An 18,751-nucleotide genomic window follows, 5' to 3' on the forward strand; every position below is an offset into this window, starting at 1 on the left:
GCTCTAGCAGCAGCACGACGGCGTGGTGGTGATGGAGTGGCAGTTCTCCGGCAGGGCTTCGCCAAGCTCGCGCGGAGGAGGAGATGTGTTGGGGAGGGGAGGGGCTGTGCCTTGGATGTAGTGCTGCAGCCCTCCCTCCACCCCTCTATTTATAGGGAGAAGGGAGAAGGGGGCCGGCCCCTCTAGATGAGATCTAGAGGGGGGGCCAAGGGGAAGGGGGCTTGCCCCCCAAGCAAGGGGGCGCCCCCTTTAGCCCGCCCCCAACCCTAGGCACATGGGCCTTAGAGGGGATGGCGCCCAGCCCACTAGGGGCTGGTTCCCTTCCACCTACAGCCCATAAGGCCCTCCGGGGCAGGTGGACCCTCCCGGTGGACCCCCGGAACCCCTCCGGTGGTCCCGGTACAATACCGGTATACCCCCGAATATTTCTGGTGACCGTATGATGACTCCCCATATATAAATCTTCACCTGCGGACCATTCCGAAACTCCTCGTGACGTCCGGGATCTCATCCGGGACTGCGAAAAACATTCGGTAATCACACACAAATCTTCCTTATAACCCTAGCGTCATCAAACCTTAAGTGTGTAGACCCTACGGGTTCGGGAATCATGTAAACATGACCGAGACAGCTCTCTGGCCAATAACCAACAGCGAGATCTGGATACCCATGTTGGCTCCCACATGTTCCATGATGATCTCATCGGATGAACCACGATGTCGAGGATTCAAGTAATCCCGTATACAATTCCCTTTGTCAATCGGTACATTACTTGCACGAGATTCGATCATCGGTATCCCAATACCTCGTTCAATCTCGTTATCGGCAAGTCACTTTACTCGTTCCGCAATGCATGATCCCATGATCAACTACTTAGTCACATTGAGCTCATTATGATGATGCATTACCGATTGGGCCCAGAGATACCTCTCCGTCATGCGGAGTGACAAATCCCAGTCTCGATTCGTGCCAACCCAACATACACTTTTGAAGATACCTGTAGTGCACCTTTATAGTCACCTAGTTACGCTGTGACGTTTGGTACACCCAAAGCATTCCTACGATATCCGGGAGTTGCACGATCTCATGGTCTAAGGAAATGATACTTGACATTAGAAAAGCTTTAGCAAACGAACTACACGATCTTGTGCTATGCTTAGGATTGGGTCTTGTCCATCACATCATTCTCCTAATGATGTGATCCCGTTATCAATGACATCCAATGTCCATAGTCAGGAAACCATGACCATCTGTTGATCAACAAGCTAGTCAACTAGAGGCTCACTAGGGACTTCTTGTGGTCTATGTATTCACACATGTATTACGGTTTCCGGTCAATACAATTTTAGCATGAATGATAGACAATTATCATGAACAAGGAAATATAATAATAACCATTTTATTATTGCCTCTAGGGCATATTTCCAACGGGAGGAGGGGCTCGCAGGGCGGCGGGGGCGACACTGCGACGGGGGTGGCGCGGGGCGGCGGGGCCGCGGTGGAGGTCGGGGAGGGGTGCAGGGCGGCCGGCTATGCCAGACGGGGTCAGCGGCAGCGGCGCGGGCCGGTGTGGGTGGGGGATGGCGATGGAGGGGAGGGGGCGGGGCGACGTGGAAGGGGCGGCGGGGGTGCGGTGGAGGTCGGGGCGCCGCAGGGGAGGGGTGCGGGGTGGCCGGCTACGGCAGACGGGGTCGGCGGCGGCGGCGCGGGTGTGGGTGGGGAGGGAATGAGAGAGTGAGAGAAGAGAGAGAGAGGACGGGGGCGGGACGGCGGTTAACGTACCCGCCTCTTTGCCGTCCGCCAGCGGTCGACAAAGATTCTTTGCCGTCCGCTGGTGAACGGCAGAGAGGTGGGGCCGGTGGGCTGTAGTTGGGTAAACAATAACTGGACCCACCCACCTCTTTGTCGTCTGCCAGCAGACGGCAAAGAATTGGATGATGGCAAAGACCTTGTTTGCCATCAGCCAGTTCTTTGCCGTCCGTTTTGTTGTGGCTGACGACAAAGAACTTCTTTGCCGTCAGCCAGCAGACGGCAAATAAGCTAATTCCAGTAGTGTATGTCTCTCTGGGTTTATTAGTCCGTATCGTATTTTTGGTCAAAGTTTGACCACATATTTGATTAGCAAAATATTAATGCATGTAAAAAAAACATTGTTGAATTTGATTTTGAAGGTAGTTTTCAATGATATTATTTTTTTATATGTATAACTTATATTTTATTAGTTAAAATCATGGTGGAAATATGATTCAAAATACAAGGGGACCAGTAAACCGGGATGAAGGAAGTACTTCTTGAACTTCTTTGCATGTTGGATATTAGATTGGCTATAAATGACATGACACCATTATATAGGTAACAGCTGACTTATAGCCATGCTATACGGTAAAAAATGCCCATACACGTCAAATCTCATATCAATGGTGCAATTTACTCGTATCTGCTTACTTTTCGAACAAGGAGAAAATAAAAGATGGATTAGTAGCATTTAGCAAGGTAGTCATCACATCCAAACCAACCGAATAATTAATCAAAATGTGAAGTTTACAAACAAGGGGTAGAAAAATGTGATAGGGCCCAAAACATGGAGGCTAGTAGCATTTCGGTAACAAGGCACAATTGATCAGTTCCAACACGCGTGAGGATGGAACCTTGGTCTCAGAAGCAGGCGTCCAAGAGACAACAGCAGCAAAGCGCGGCCAGGCTGTTGGAACAATATCGTAAGAGAATCATGAGATATAATCAAGGCGAATTTCTCAACAAACAAAGAAAAACAAGAAAATTAGTACTAAACATGATATAATTGCATGTTAATATAGATATGATATAATTAATTGGTTAATGATGATGTTTATATTAGGCATGATATTAATTATTGAAGGGTGCTAACCGTGTTTAGTGCTAAACATGTTTAACACTGAACACCGGAGTGACTTATACCATTGGATAGATGCGGTTGAACGCGTATGATTTGTTGGACCTCCGTAACTCGCTTGGAATACAAGATATATAGAATATAGAAATAGACATAGAGAAAACCATTTATTGCCACAAATTGCAAGTTTCCACTAAGGGCATCTACAATGGTAGACGCCTAACTAGGCGCTTATAGAAGAAAAAATAAATGTTATGAAATTAAAAAACACCTAAGCGATTTACCTCTCAACGCAAGGCGCTAACAGCCGGCGCTAATTGAGCGGTAATTAAACAGGGTAATTAAACAGTGCATGCGCCTCTTGCGGGAGAGAAAAGGACTAGGAGTCCGATGCCTGCCTTTGCGCTGATGCAGCGCCCGACGCCGGGATTTGTGCGCCTAATTGCCGAGCGACGGGAAAATTGCCAGGAAATTGATCCTAACGTCTTCCTAAGGCCTTGTACAATAGGAGATGTTTAGAAAAATAAACCCGATTTTTCTTAAGCATCGGTACTTATTTGTACAGGATAGACGCTTAACTAAGCGTCTCTTGTAGAAATAGACATCGATGCTTTAAAAAAACTCAATTAATTTTTTTAAAGCCTCTCTCTAGGCACCTTCCATTGTACAAGGCCTAAGCGCCTAGCCGTTGTAGATGCCCTAATTATAGTACTCGGTATGGGTATGTACGGCAGACGACACGGGTGCCGGCGGGCGCCGAGCACCGTGTACAAAACACCGGATATTCGTCAAGTGGGGAGAGGTCGGCATATTCCAAGCAATGTGTAGAGAACCAATTATCGTAACACCAACACATGGTCGCATGTGAAATGCTGAATTTTATACTGCTCGAGAACACTTGACAGCAAATGAATTTGGACGATTTCCAGCTTTTGCATCTTGTCCGTCCGCCGGAGAAGATATCATCATGAAGATCATTGATCGTCACGATATCTATGCCGATATCTTCTCGTTTATGGAAGCTACGGCTCTTGATCTCATCAATGAAATCTCGGGGTATATATGAATATCAGATACGAATAGGTAGGATTCGTACGTCCCGTTTGACCGAGGTTGGTCATAGGCGCGCCCTTTGCCCTTAATCTGCGGTTGACACGTCGTGGAGGTCTCGCCGTTTCCACGGTGCAGTAGCTCGCGCGTCAAGTCGCCGTCCCTACCCATGGAAACGTGCGCGCAACGAAGCCTAGCTAGCTAACTCTGCCGGCGGCGACCCGGGCTGATATGAGCCCAGTTCCTAACTCTTTGAACCACTAGTTTGGATCGAAATTAAGAGAGAGGAAGTGGCGTACGTACCATCCTTGCATGAAGGAAGGCCCGCTGTTCTGCTGCTGCTGCTGCTGGGGCGGGTAGCCCTGTTGAGGCGGGTAGCCCTGCTGCTGCTGGCCGTATCCGGCCGGCGGGTAGCCCTGCTGTGGCGGCGGGTAACCGGCCGGAGGGTACCCCTGCGGCGGGTAACCTGGAGAATTGAAGGTCCAGGCAGCACGCAAGGTCAATTCTGTTCAGCCGTCGGACAAAAGGTAGAAGGAGAAGTTGATGGAAGGACGGAGGCTGTCATACCTTGCTGCGGCGGGGCGCCGACTGGCGCCTGCTGCTGGCCGTAGTAGCTCATCTCCTTCCGGCCGGGGGTTTCTACTTTCTGGTCGGTCTCTCGCGCTGGCGCTGTGCAGTGCAGTTCTACGGCTTGTGTTGGGCCGAGTGGTTTTATAAAACGCGCCGGGAACGTGACTGACCTGGCTGGTGGGGCCGTCTCCACATGTACGTAGCCTCGCCTCGGGCGTTCGGGGTGGACTTGTCGCTTCCCGCGTACTACGTACCTGCCTGGCTACTGCGACGACCACGACTAATACGTAAGTTTGGTGAGAAGGCACAAAATAAACGAGGCAGCTATGCATGTCCTCACGAGATCCGGTTTTTCTTGGTCGTAGTGCCTCACAAACTTTATTAACGCCGGTCAAGTTTTGCTTTATTAATGAAGTTTTGGTGACAGAGTTGACCCAGCAGAGTTGATTTGACCATAGCGTCCCTGACTAGCTCGGGAGTTTCTTTTTAGCATCTCGATGGAGCTGCATATATTAGTAAATCGCAAAAACAAGAAGAAGCACACATCGATCGTGTGGAGGAACTAGCGCAGGTTGCTGGCAGATTTGACCGAGCAACCGTAAGGCCCTGAGGCTGGTCACAATGGGCAAGAACATAAGCTAGTAACTTCACACTTCCCTAGACTATGTTACTACCTCCATAGTGGGTAGGAACATCTATGTAGTGTCATGCAACGATGTATTTATTAGGTTATAGACTCATTGTTTCTTGGAGTGTGTGATGTTCCGGTAACTTAGCTAGTTACCACAAGCACCTCTCTCTTTATTAAATACGTGCCACATAAGCAAAGTTGTATTGGAGTGTGTGATGTTACTCCTAAGTTTCTCCCCACTGTGACCAGCCTGATGGAGTGAATTGTTTTCGCCTTTTCGGAGGAAAAATAAAGATGAAGAGGAAATATAAAAATGAAAACGAAAATTTATAAAATGGAAACGGAAATAAGTTTTTTTATGCGAAAGCGGAAAGAAAAGCAAAATAGTATTTTCCAATGGAACAAAGGTGGAAACGGAAAGTTAATATGAAAGTTCCGTTTTTAGTATAAGGCTATGTCTAAATTGTAGTTCAACTATCAAACAACACACAATGACATAACGGATAGAATGGATCATTTGAAGTCTCACTTCTACTATCACATACATACTAAACTTGACCCTACACACAATTGTCAAATATTGGTATAATAATACGCTAAATTGCTAATGTAATCATATTCTTTTGTAGCCATGGTAAAATTTCATTAAAATTGTTTGTGTTTGTGTTTATTTCTCTCTGACTCAGGGGGTTTAAATTTTTCGGTCAATGCCCACCTCCATTTTCGTGCCTGCTCCGTATTGGCTTCGTGTCTATTTCCGGTAGTATCTTTTTTCGTATTCATTTGCAGGGTTTTTGTATTTGTTTCCGCTTCTGCACAAAAATATGAAAACAAATGTGGTGGCATCCCTGTTTCCGCTTCGTTTTCATCCCTACTCCCAATGCTCCACCACCTTGTACAGGTGCTAAGGGCCATCTCCAACACGGACCCTCAAACACCTCGCATCCGTCCGGACCATGTTGTTCGGACAGCGGAAGCCATCCACCGCAGGCCTCTATCACGCGATTTCTCCCGCAAACCTGAGACAAACGGGGGAAGGGAGGGGGGGGGGGGTTGCGGGAGCCTGGACCGATCCCAAGCCTTTTACTGACCGCCCCGGCCCACCAAAAACCGCATCCCCCTCTGCACGTTTTTGGTCAGCGCCCGCATTCATGCCCAGCTAGAGGGGACGCGACCGCTCACTAGCGCCAGCATTGAAGCGGCGCGCCGCCCGTGCCGCTTCCCGCTGCAGGCGAGTGTCGCACATTCAAACGACATGACGGCCACCCGTCCGTCCGTCTGCTGCCCACATTAATGGCACGCTATTGCCAAGGCGGATGGCAGTTTTGCCCATGGCTATGGGTACCCGCGGGTACCCTACCCAAAAATAGTGGGCATGGGTGAGACTTTCTACCACTTCATACCCCATGGGTATGGGTATCCGCACCCGCAAAATGCATGGGTAAGGTATGGGTATGAAATTATACCCATGGGTAACCCAATGGGTACCCAGAAAATTAGTAAATATATTAAACTCAATAATATGTGGATAAATAATCATCTTAAGTTCTCATGGACCACATGCCCATAGCCGGCCATCCCATGAGACCCCTGGTGTACTAAGAGCATGGTTAATAGTATAGCCAGCTGCTGGCTATAAGCCAGTGCCATGTCATCTACAGCCCATCTTATAGTCAACATATACAATAATAGATCAAAAGAGTCTACTACTTTTTTATTATGTGGCACACCTTTCATTCTCACAAAGTGCCTAGGAGCACGTGCTAGAGCTGGCTCTTCACGAAGAGCCCGCTTACCTTCTCTCTCCTCTTCTCTTTTCTCCAACTAAGCAGAAATATACTAGTTTATGCCTTATAGCCCACTGACTCAGCTTTATTGTACTTGCTCTTACAGTAGTTATCTTCTCTGCTTTTCCTCGACCTTGAAAGATGAAGCAATAAAGAGCAGAGTTACTGAATCCTCATCGATTCATCCCCAACCGAGGCGCCCCACTGCTTTTCAATCTGCATCTTCGAATCAATTCTTCAATTCTTCATCTCCCCTACTACTACTTAACTCCTACTAGTGGGCATGGGTGAGACTTTCTACCACTTCATACCCCATGGGCAAAACTGGTTGATTGTTCTTAGCATTGCAAGTTTGCAAATTATTATTTTTCTCAATGTTAGTTTGTAATGGAGATTAAGACCTTTAATTGTCTGCCAATCGTCATTGTGAACTTTCGATGTAAGTGCAAACCTAATTGCGATGGATGGGTATCTGAATTTAGACCCTTTTCTCATCTTACTTTTGTCATGTCAACTCTATATATTGTACCCACCGGATACCCATTGGGTATAGGATACCCGATGGGTATGGGCATGGGTACCTATTTGTGCCAATGGACAGCGAAGTGGGTGGGTATAGAAAAAAGATTTGGGTATGGGTTTGGGTGGAAAAGGGTCGTACCCGGCCATACCCTACCCATTGCCATCCTCCTTCGGTGCCACCCGCCCGTCCCCTCTACCGCCCACCATTGCTATAAAATCCGATGTCCGGCCATAGCTGCAGTCATCCGCTTTCAATCCCTCTATGCACCACTCCCACCATGGATCCCTCCCCCGCCAAAGCTCTCTGGTACGGGCCGACGTCGGGCCAGAAGAAGGAGAGGGCCGCCATTGTTGCTGGCTGGTTGGCCGATAGGCAGCCGGAGGACGACGACGTCCCAATGGAGGACGCTCCACTGACAAACCGGCGCCACCCTCCTCCTCCGCGCAACCTTGCCGGTGTATTGCACCTTGACCATCGCCAAAGCTCATGCCCATTACATGGACATGGTGCGGGAGGTGCAGGCAGACGCCGCCTACAATCACCACCTCCTGCAAGATCACATGGCAGAGGAGCAGCTCCCCGCCGGCAGGGCTGCCGCGTCGGACGTGGAACTGGCGGAACAGGTGGCACTGCTCGAGTCCTATCACTCAGCCGACTAGATCCACCTTGCTCGGTGGCAGTACCACCAGCGGGTGGCGGAGGTGAAGGCCGCCTACAAGGAGAGCGACGATGCGGGTGAGGCGATGTTCGGCGAGACCAATGATGAGGAGGAGGACATAGCCGAGTCCGCGCCCCACGGTGGAAACCACGAAGCTGGCACGTCCGCGGGCACCGCCGCCACCGAGGAAGAGTAGTGCATGGTAGGTAGCCACCGCTCATGTCCCAGGAAGGCTACCTCTCCTCCCCTCCCGTTGACGCCAAGCTTGGTGGGCTCACCATGTTTGGCCGATTAGTCGCTTGGCGGCGATGTGCAGGCGGACAACTTCACTTCCCGGACCTCCGTAGGCGGAACTTACGAGGCGGAGCTGGAGATCACCGAGGCGGAAGTGGAGATGGTGAAGCTTTAGTTCTCGGGGCTGATGGCCTGCCACGAGGAACGGGTGTCGGCGACCATTTAGGTTAGGTATTAATTATACCTCTAGAGCCATACTAGCACCGTTTTGATGTAAATTTAATGAAATCCATCATGTTTATATGAAATTCGGATGTGTTTATATGAAATCCATCATGTTTATATGAAATCTATCTTTGTTTGCACGAATTTCATCCAGTTTGTTGAAAAAGAGTTTGAAATGTATGCGGCTACGATTGGATAGAGGCCTCCCGCATCCATGTCCGTGGACTGGCCCCCCCCTGTCCGTGGACGGATGCGGAAGGAAATTTGCGGATTGCCATTGGAGATGCCCTAAGACTGCCATGTACTTCCTCCGTCCGAGTTTATTAGGCCTCACAACATCACAAGCATGTCCGCTTTTATAAGGCCTCGTTTTGGGAAGGTGCATGCATGCAACCACTTCATTGTTTGCATTGAGAGCCATTGTTGTTGTTGCCATGGCTAGGGAATTAATATGTTGCATGCATGTTTTTTTATTGGTTGTATGTGTGAGCTGACATGGGAGAGAGTGCATTGAGAGTGGACTAAAAGAATTAATAGTGGTCTTTAGGCCAATAAACCCGGACGGAGGGAGTACATGAAAAACCTGATGTGGCAAGATAATTAAGAGGAGAAAGATGAGTGTGGTGACACCAAGAAGAAATAATGTCAAGCGAACAAACCTAAGAAAAATATTTAAATGAAATAATCCCACCAATGCATGCAAAACTTTAGTTGTGGAATCAATAGATTAAGGATGCTTGGCTACAACAAGTTAAGAACCTATGCATTGGGAGCTTTAGTTGCTAAACTATTTAATGTGCTTAGCACCTCATCTAAGTACTGGTGGATTGGAAGAGGCCTAATTGATTTTTCATTTTTTTGCGGCATAGTAATTGATTTTTCTACTAGCATATCAAGCTAGGAGAGATTATTCAAGAACCTCAATAGCCAGCGAACGTTTCCTAGGAGCATGGTATTCATGAACGTTTTTATGACAAGTTCTTCAACCACGGGGTAATTTCTATAGAAACATATGGCAAATTCTGCAAACAAGGGATTTTATTGTGAAATTTGTTGTGTTCGCTTGGAGCAATTGTCATGTCCCCGCAAAATGCATGGAATACAATCCCGTGGAATGTCGTGTTGTTCGGGGGTAGCATGGACTCAAGAATGCCCATCTGCTTCAAGGTGTCAACGTAGATGATGCTGGTCTTTCTGCCTCCATCCATGAGTACCTTGTGAAACCAGAACCGCCGACCTACGAATCTAAGACCAGGGCATGCCTTCTTGGAAGCAGTATTCGAGCCAGGTGCTCATCGTGATCAAGTCCAACTAGAACTTCTTACCAGTCCACCCATTGCAGAACAACCGGAATAGTTGTGTTCACCTTAGAGCATCTACATCTGGACTCCTCAAACGCTCCAATATGTCCGGGCGGACAGCCCGATCAGTGATCGGTCAAGAAATAATGACCCAGCCACATCCCTCATACCGGCCCTATACGTAAGGGTTGACCGGCACCCCTCATACCCAGCTCATATATGCGGCCGATATGGGAAGGCATGAACACACTAGGGCGCATCTCCCATGTCAGATTTGGCCCACACTAGGCCACCACGACCCCACATATACTCGTCCATATCTACATCCTGGACCAAACCCTAGCCACTTCACTCCACTTTGCTCCAAGCTCTTGTCTGAAGATCTGCAACATTCTCCGACGGGGAGACAACAGATCCGACTTTAAAAATCTCTCGATCCATCGACGAGGACCTCATCCCATGTCAGGAAGAGGAGGATTTGACCGTCTGGATGGCTCTCTATTGGCCTCGGGAGGAAATCTTAGCTCTGCACACGGAGTCACTCCGGTGCGAATCCATTGTGTCCGTGCAAAACTGTGCTTTGATCCGGCTGCTTCGGTGGCTTGAGGCGTACGATCGTGGCCTCATCGGATGCAGGGACCCTGGGGTGGTGGCGCAACCCCTTCACGTATGAATAAAACCCATCTTTTTACCATCAATAGCAACAATACAATATGTGTCATGCCCCCTTCTGTCACTGGGATTGAGCACCGCAAGATTGGACCCATTACAATGCACCTCTCCCATTGCAAGAGAAATCAATCTAGTTGGCCAAACCAAATCAATAGATCAGGGAGAAATAAAAAACTATAGTAATCATGCATAAAAGAGTTCAGAGAAAACTCAAATAATATTCAGGATAGATATGATCATAAACTCACAATTCATCAGATCCCAACAAACACACTGCAAAAATTCATTACATCAAAAAGATCTCCAAGAACATCAAGGAGAACATTGTATTGAAGATCAAAGAGAGAGAAGAAGCCATCTAGCTACTAACTATGGACCCATAGGTCTGTGGTAAACTACTCATGCATCATTGGAAGGGCAACAAGGTTCATGTAGAGCCCCTCCGTGATCGATCCCCCCTTCGACAGAGTACCGGAGAAGGCCTCCAAATGGGATCTCGTGGTTCTGGAACTTGCGGCGGTGGAAAAAGTATTTCGGGTGGCTCTCTGATGTCAGGGGAATATTTTAGTATTTATAGAGGTAGAATTATGGCTGGAGGTGCCACAAGGGGCCCACAAGCCTGGAGGGCGCTGATGCGGCTTGAAACTGCGTCGGTATTATTTCCCCAGAGAGGAAGGGATGATACAGTACAACTACGGTAGGTATTTCCCTCAGTTATGAAATCAAGGTTATCAATCCAGTAGGAGAACCAAGCAACACTATATAAATGGTACTTGCACACAAAGAACAAATACTTGCAACCCGATGCATAAGAGGTTGTCAATCCCTCCACAGTAAAAAGATAAATTGTTTATAAGATTTGATAAATAGATCTAGCAAAAACACAAAATAAAACAAATAAAGGAAAAGTGCAGCAAGGTATTTTTGGGGGTTTTGGAAATATAGATCTGAAAACAATATGATAAAAGATAGACCCGGGGGTTGTAGATTTCACTAGTGGCTTCTCTCGAGAAAATAGCATACGGTGGGTAAACAAATTATTGTTGGGCAATTGATAGAAGATCAAATAATTATGACGATATCCAAGGCAACGATCATGAATATAGGCATCATGTCCAATATTAGTAGACCGAAACGATTCTGCATCTACTACTATTACTCCACACATCGACCGCTATCGAGCATGCATCTAGTGTATTAAGTTCATGGGGAAACAGAGTAATGCAATAAGAACGATGATGACGTAGACAAGATCTATTCATGTAGGAATAGACCCCATCTTTTTATCCTTAATAGCAATGATACATACGTGCCTTGCTACCCCTTCTATCACTGGGTGAGGACACCGTAAGATCGAACCCATCACAAAGCACCTCTTCCCATTGCAAGAAAAATCGATCTAGTCGGCCTAACTAAACCAAAGATTCGGAGAAGAAATACGAGGCTATAAATAATCATGCATATAAGAGATCAAAGAAAACTCAAATAATATTCATGGATATAGATCTGATCATAAACTCGAACTTCATTGGATCCCAACAAACACTCCGCAAAAAGTCATTACACCAAATAGATCTCCAAGAACAATGAGGAGAACATTGTATTGAGAATCAAAAAGAGAGAAGAAGCCATCTAGCTACTGCCTACAGACCCGCGGGTCTATGGTGAACTACTCACGCATCATTGGAGGAGCACCGATGAGGATGATGAACCCCTCCTTGATCGTGTTCCACTCTGACAGAGTGCCGAAATAGGGCTCTAGATTGGATCTCGTGGTCCTGGAACTTGCGGCGGCTGGAATTGTGTTTCGTCGACTCCCCTAGGGTTTCTGGAATATTTGGGTATTTATAGAGCTGAGAGGTGGTGGAGGAGACCCTCGTGGGCCCCACAACCCATCAGTGCGCTCCTGGGCCTCCTCGCGCGCCCTGGTGTCTCATGGGCCCCACGGGCCTCCCTGTTGGAAATATGCCCTAGAGGCAATAATAAAAGTATTATTATTATATTTCCTTGTTCATGATAATTGTCTTTTATTCATGCTATAACTGTATTATCCGGAAATCGTAATACACGTGTGAATACATAGACCACAATATGTCCCTAGTGAGCCTCTAGTTGACTAGCTCGTTGTGATCAACAGATAGTCATGGTTTCCTGGCTATGGACATTGGATGTCGTTGATAACGGGATCACATCATTAGGAGAATGATGTGATGGACAAGACCCAATCCTAAGCTAGCACAAAGATCGTGTAGTTCGTTTGCTAGAGCTTTGCCAATGTCAAGTATCTCTTCCTTTGACCATGAGATCGTGTAACTCCTGGATACCGTAGGAGTGCTTTGGGTGTATCAAACGTCACAACGTAACTGGGTGACTATAAAGGTGCACTACAGGTATCTCCGAAAGTATCTATTGTTTTATGCGGATCGAGACTGGGATTTGTCACTCCGTGTAAACGGAGAGGTATCTCTGGGCCCACTCGGTAGGACATCATCATATGCGCAATGTGACCAAGGAGTTGATCACGGGATGATGTGTTACGGAACGAGTAAAGTGACTTGCCGGTAACGAGATTGAACAAGGTATCGGTATACCGACGATCGAATCTCGGGCAAGTAAAATACCGCTAGACAAAGGGAATTGTATACGGGATCGATTGAGTCCTTGACATCGTGGTTCATCCGATGAGATCATCGTGGAACATGTGGGAGCCAACATGGGTATCCAGATCCCGCTGTTGGTTATTGACCGGAGAACGTCTCGGTCATGTCTGCATGTCTCCCGAACCCGTAGGGTCTACACACTTAAGGTTCGATGACGCTAGGGTTATAAAGGAAGCTTGTATGTGGTAACCGAATGTTGTTCGGAGTCCCGGATGAGATCCCGGACGTCACGAGGAGTTCCGGAATGGTCCGGAGGTAAAGATTTATATATAGGAAGTCCTGTTTCGGCCATCGGGACAAGTTTCGGGGTCATCGGTATTGTACCGGGACCACCGGAAGGGTCCCGGGGGCCCACCGGGTGGGGCCACCTGCCCCGGGGGGCCACATGGGCTGTAGGGGGTGCGCCTTGGCCTACATGGGCCAAGGGCACCAGCCCCAAGAGGCCCATGCGCCTAGGGAACCCTAGAGGGAAGAGTCCTCGAGGGGGAAGGCACCTCCGAGGTGCCTTGGGGAGGATGGACTCCTCCCCCCCTCTTGGCCGCACCCCTTTCTTGGAGTAGGGGGCAAGGCTGCGCCTCCCCCCTCTCCCCTGCCCCTATATATAGTGGAGGGGAGGGAGGGCATCCACACCTGAGCCCTTGGCGCCTCCCTCCCTCCCGTGACACCTCCTCCTCTCCCGTAGGTGCTTGGCGAAGCCCTGCAGGATTGCCACGCTCCTCCATCACCACCACGCCGTTGTGCTGCTGTTGGATGGAGTCTTCCTCAACCTCTCCCTCTCTCCTTGCTGGATCAAGGCGTGGGAGACGTCACCGGGCTGTACGTGTGTTGAACGCGGAGGTGCCGTCCGTTCGGCACTTGATCATCGGTGATCTGAATCACGACGAGTACGACTCCATCAACCCCGTTCACTTGAACGCTTCCGCTTAGCGATCTACAAGGGTATGTAGATGCACTCTCCTTTCTACTCGTTGCTGGTCTCTCCATAGATAGATCTTGGTGACGCGTAGGAAAATTTTGAATTTCTGCTACGTTCCCCAACAGTGGCATCATGAGCTAGGTCTATTGCGTAGATTCTTTGCACGAGTAGAACACAAAGTAGTTGTGGGCGTTGATGTTGTTCAATATGCTTACCGTTACTAGTCCAATCTTGTTTCGACGGTATTGTGGGATGAAGCGGCCCGGACCGACCTTACACGTACTCTTACGTGAGACAGGTTCCACCGATTGACATGCACTTGGTGCATAAGGTGGCTAGCGGGTGCCAGTCTCTCCCACTTTAGTCGGAACGGATTCGATGAAAAGGGTCCTTATGAAGGGTAAATAGCAATTGGCATATCACGTTGTGGTCTTGCGTAGGTAAGAAACGTTCTTGCTAGAAACCCATAGCAGCCACGTAAAACATGCAACAACAATTAGAGGACGTCTAACTTGTTTTTGCAGGGTATGCTATGTGATGTGATATGGCCAAAAGGATGTGATGAATGATATATGTGATGTATGAGATTGATCATGTTCTTGTAATAGGATTCACGACTTGCATGTCGATGAGTATGACAACCGGCAGGAGCCATAGGAGTTGTCTTTATTTTTTGTATGACCTGCGTGTCATTGAAGAACGCCATGTAAACTACTTTACTTTATTGCTAAACGCGTTAGTCATAGAAGTAGAAGTAGTCGTTGGCGTGACAACTTCATGAAGACACGATGATGGAGATCATGATGATGGAGATCATGGTGTCAAGCCGGTGACAAGATGATCATGGAGCCCCGAAGATGAAGATCAAAGGAGCTATATGATATTGGCCATATCATGTCACTACTCTATTTGATTGCATGTGATGTTTATCATGTTTATGCATCTTGTTTACTTAGGACGACGGTAGTAAATAAGATGATCCCTTACAAAATTTCAAGAAGTGTTCTCCCCTAACTGTGCACCGTTGCTACAGTTCGTCGCTTCTAAGCACCACGTGATGATCGGGTGTGATGGATTCTTACGTTCACATACAACGGGTGTAAGACAGTTTTACACAGCGAAAACACTTAGGGTTAACTTGACGAGCCTAGCATGTGCAGACATGGCCTCGGAACACGGAGACCGAAAGGTCGAGCATGAGTCGTATAGTAGATACGATCAACATGAAGATGTTCACCGATGATAACTAGTCCGTCTCACGTGATGATCGGACACGGCCTAGTTGACTCGGATCATGTAATCACTTAGATGACTAGAGGGATGTCTATCTGAGTGGGAGTTCATAAGATGAACTTAATTATCCTGAACATAGTCAAAAGACCTTTTGCAAATTATGTCGTAGCTCGCGCTATAGTTCTACTGTTTAGACATGTTCCTAGAGAAAATTATAGTTGAAAGTTGATAGTAGCGATTATGCGATCAGTAGAAAGCTTATGTCCTTAATGCACCGCTCAGTGTGCTAAACCCCAAACGTCGTTTGTGGATGTTTCGAACATCGAACATACACGTTTTGATAACTACGTGATAGTTCAGTTAAATGGTTTAAGTAGAGGCACCAAAGACGTTTTCGAAACGTCGCGGAACATATGAGATGTTTCGAGGGCTGAAATTAGGATTTCAGGCTCGTGCCCACGTCAAGAGGTTTAAGACCTCCGACGATTTTCTTAGCCTGCAAACTAAGGGAGAAAAGCTCAATCGTTGAGCTTGTACTCAGATTGTCTGAATGCAACAATCACTTGAATCAAGTGGGAGTTGATCTTCCAGATGAAATAGTGATAGTTTCTCCGAAGTCATTACCACCAAGCTGCTAGAGCTTCGTGATGAACTATAACATATCAGGGATAGATATGATGATCCTTGAAGTATTCGCGTTGTTTGACACCGCGAAAGTAGAAATCAAGAAGGAGCATCAATTGTTGATGGTTGATGAAACCACTAGTTTCAAGAAGGGCAAGGGAAAGAAGGGATACTTCATGAAACGGCAAATTAGCTGCTGCACCAATGAAGAAACCCGAGGTTGAACCCAAACCCGAGACTAAGTGCTTCTGTAATAAGGGGAACAACCACTGGAGCAGGATTACCCTAGATACTTGGTAGATGAGAAGGCTGGCAAGGTCGATAGAAGTATATTGGATATACATTATGTTAATGTGTACTTTACTAGTACTCCTAGTAGCACCAGGGTATTAGATACCGGTTCGGTTGCTAAGTGTTAGTAACTCGAAATAAAAGCTACGGAATAAAACGGAGACTAGCTAAAGGTGAGCTGACGATATGTGTTGGAAGTGTTTCCAAGTTTGATGTGATCTAACATCGCACGCTCCCTCTACCATCAAGATTAGTATTAAACCTGAATAAGTGCTCTTGCACCTAAAGGAATGGTTTATTGAATCTTGATCGTAGGGATACACATTTTCATGCCAAAAGATATAAGATAGTAATGATAGTACCACTTACTTGTGGCACTGCCATGTAAGTCATAATGGTATAAAACGCATGAAGAAGCTCCATGTTGATGGATCTTTGGACTCACTCATTTTTGAAAAGTTTGAGACATGCGAACCATGTCTATTGGTATATATGCATGAAGAAACTCCATGCAAATGGACCGTTTGAACTCACTTGATTTTGAATCACTTGAGATATGCAAATCATACCACATAGGCAAGATGACTGAAAAGCCTCGGTTTCAGTAAGATGGAACAAGATAGCAACTTGTTGGAAGTAACACATTTTGATGTGTGCAGTCCAATGAGTGCTGAGGCATGCAGTGAATATCGTTATGTTCTTACTTCACAGATGATTCGAGTAGATGTTGAGAATATTTACTTGATGAAACACAAGTCTGAATTATTGAATGGTTCAAGTAATTTCAGAGTGAAGTAGAAGATCATTGTGACAAGAGGATAAAATGTCTATGATATGATCATAGAGATGAATATCTGAGTTACGAGTTTTGGCACACAATTAAGACATTGTGGAAATTGTTTCGCAATTAATACCGCCTGGAACACCATAGTGTGATGGTGTGTCCGAACATCATAGTTGCACCCTATTGGATATGGTGCGTACCATGATGTCTCTTATCGAATTACCACTATCGTTCATGGGTTAGGCATTAGAGACAACCACATTCACTTTAAATAGGGCACCACGTAATTCCGATGAGATGACACCGTATGAATTATGGTTTAGAGAAACCTAAGTTGTCGTTTCTTAAAGGTTTGGGGCTGCGACGCTTATGTGAAAAAGTTTCAGGATTAAGCTCGAACCCAAAGCGGATAAAATGCATCTTCATAGGACACCCAAAACAGTTGGGTATACCTCCTAATTCAGATCCGAAAGCAATATGGATTGTTTCTTGAATCGGGTCCTTTCTCGAGGAAAGGTTTCTCTCGAAAGAGTTGAGTGGGAGGATGGTGGAGACTTGATGAGGTTATTGAACCGTCTCTTCAACTAGTGTGTGGCAGGGCACAGGAAGTTGTTCCTGTGGCACCTACACCAATTGAAGTGGAAGCTTATGATATTGATCATGAAACTTCGGATCAAGTCACTACCAAACCTCGTAGGACGACAAGGACACGTACTACTTCGGAGTGGTACGTAATCCTGTCTTGAAGGTCATGTTGCTAGACAACAATGAACCTACGAGCTATGGAGAAGCGATGGTGGGCCCGGATTCCGATAAATGGCTTGAGGCCATAAAATCCGAGAGAGGATCCATGTATGAAAACAAAGTGTAGACTTTGGCAGAACGGCTCGATGGTCGTAAGGCTAATGAGTACAGATGGATTTCAAAAGGAAGACGGACAATGATGGTAAATGTCACCATTAAGAAAGCTCGACTTGTCGTTAAGATGTTTTCCGACAAGTTCAAGGAGTTGACTACGATGAGATTTTCTCACTCGTAGCGATGCTAAGAGTCTGTTGGAATTATATTAGCGATTACTGCATTATTTATGAAATCTTGCAGATAGGATGTCAAAACATTGTTTCCTCGACGATTTTAATGAGGAAAGGTTGTATGTGATACAACCGGAAGGTTTTGTCAATCCCGAAAGATGCTAATAAGTATGCAAAGCTCCAGCAATCCTTCTAAGGACTGGAGTGAGCATCTCGGAGTTGGAATGTATGCTTTGATGATGATCAAAGATTTTGGGTTTGTACAAAGTTTATGAGAAACTTGTATTTCCAAAGAAGTGAGTGGGAGCACTATAGAATTTCTGATGAGTATATGTTGTTGACATATTGTTGATCAGAAATGACGTAGAATTTCTGGAAAGCATATAGGGTTATTTTGAAAGTGTTTTTCAATGGAAAGCCTGGATTAAGCTACTTGAACATTGAGCATCAAGATCTATAAGGATAGATCAAAATGCTTAATAATACTTTCAAATGAGCACATACCTTGACATGATCTTGAAGGTGTTCAAGATGGACCAGTCAAAGAAGGAGTTCTTGCCTGAGTTGTAAGGTACGAAGTTAAGACTTAAAGCTCGACCACGGCAGAATAGAGAGAAAGGACGAAGGTCGTCCCCTATGCTTAAGACGTAGGCTCTTCAGTATGCTATGCTGTGTACCGCACCTGAAGT

At 46.6% G+C, this 18,751-nt stretch overlaps 1 protein-coding gene across 1 annotated transcript; it reads right to left on the reverse strand.

Annotated features, from left to right (window-relative positions):
- Positions 1–2,438: 2,438 nt before the first annotated feature.
- LOC123134172 (cysteine-rich and transmembrane domain-containing protein WIH2) lies at positions 2,439–4,664 on the reverse strand. The gene is made up of 3 exons (XM_044553475.1): positions 4,490–4,664; positions 4,226–4,388; positions 2,439–2,701 (listed from the first exon to the last, which is right to left on the reverse strand). The coding sequence occupies exons 1-3, from the start codon at positions 4,539–4,541 to the stop codon at positions 2,656–2,658; spliced, it is 261 nt and encodes an 86-aa protein (XP_044409410.1). The 5' UTR covers positions 4,542–4,664; the 3' UTR covers positions 2,439–2,655.
- Positions 4,665–18,751: the final 14,087 nt, after the last annotated feature.

The sequence above is a fragment of the Triticum aestivum genome, chromosome 6B, assembly GCF_018294505.1.
Source record: "Triticum aestivum cultivar Chinese Spring chromosome 6B, IWGSC CS RefSeq v2.1, whole genome shotgun sequence".
Lineage (NCBI taxonomy): Eukaryota > Viridiplantae > Streptophyta > Magnoliopsida > Poales > Poaceae > Triticum > Triticum aestivum.

Coding starts and splice junctions, on each gene's coding strand:
- LOC123134172 (XM_044553475.1), bottom strand. CDS start 4,541: ATGAGCTACTACGGCCAGCAGCAGGCGCCAGTCGGCGCCCCGCCGCAG. Junction 4,389..4,489: donor CGGCGCCCCGCCGCAGCAAG/GTATGACAGCCT, acceptor TCAATTCTCCAG/GTTACCCGCCGCAGGGGTAC. Junction 2,702..4,225: donor CCTTCCTTCATGCAAGGATG/GTACGTACGCCA, acceptor TTGTTCCAACAG/CCTGGCCGCGCTTTGCTGCT.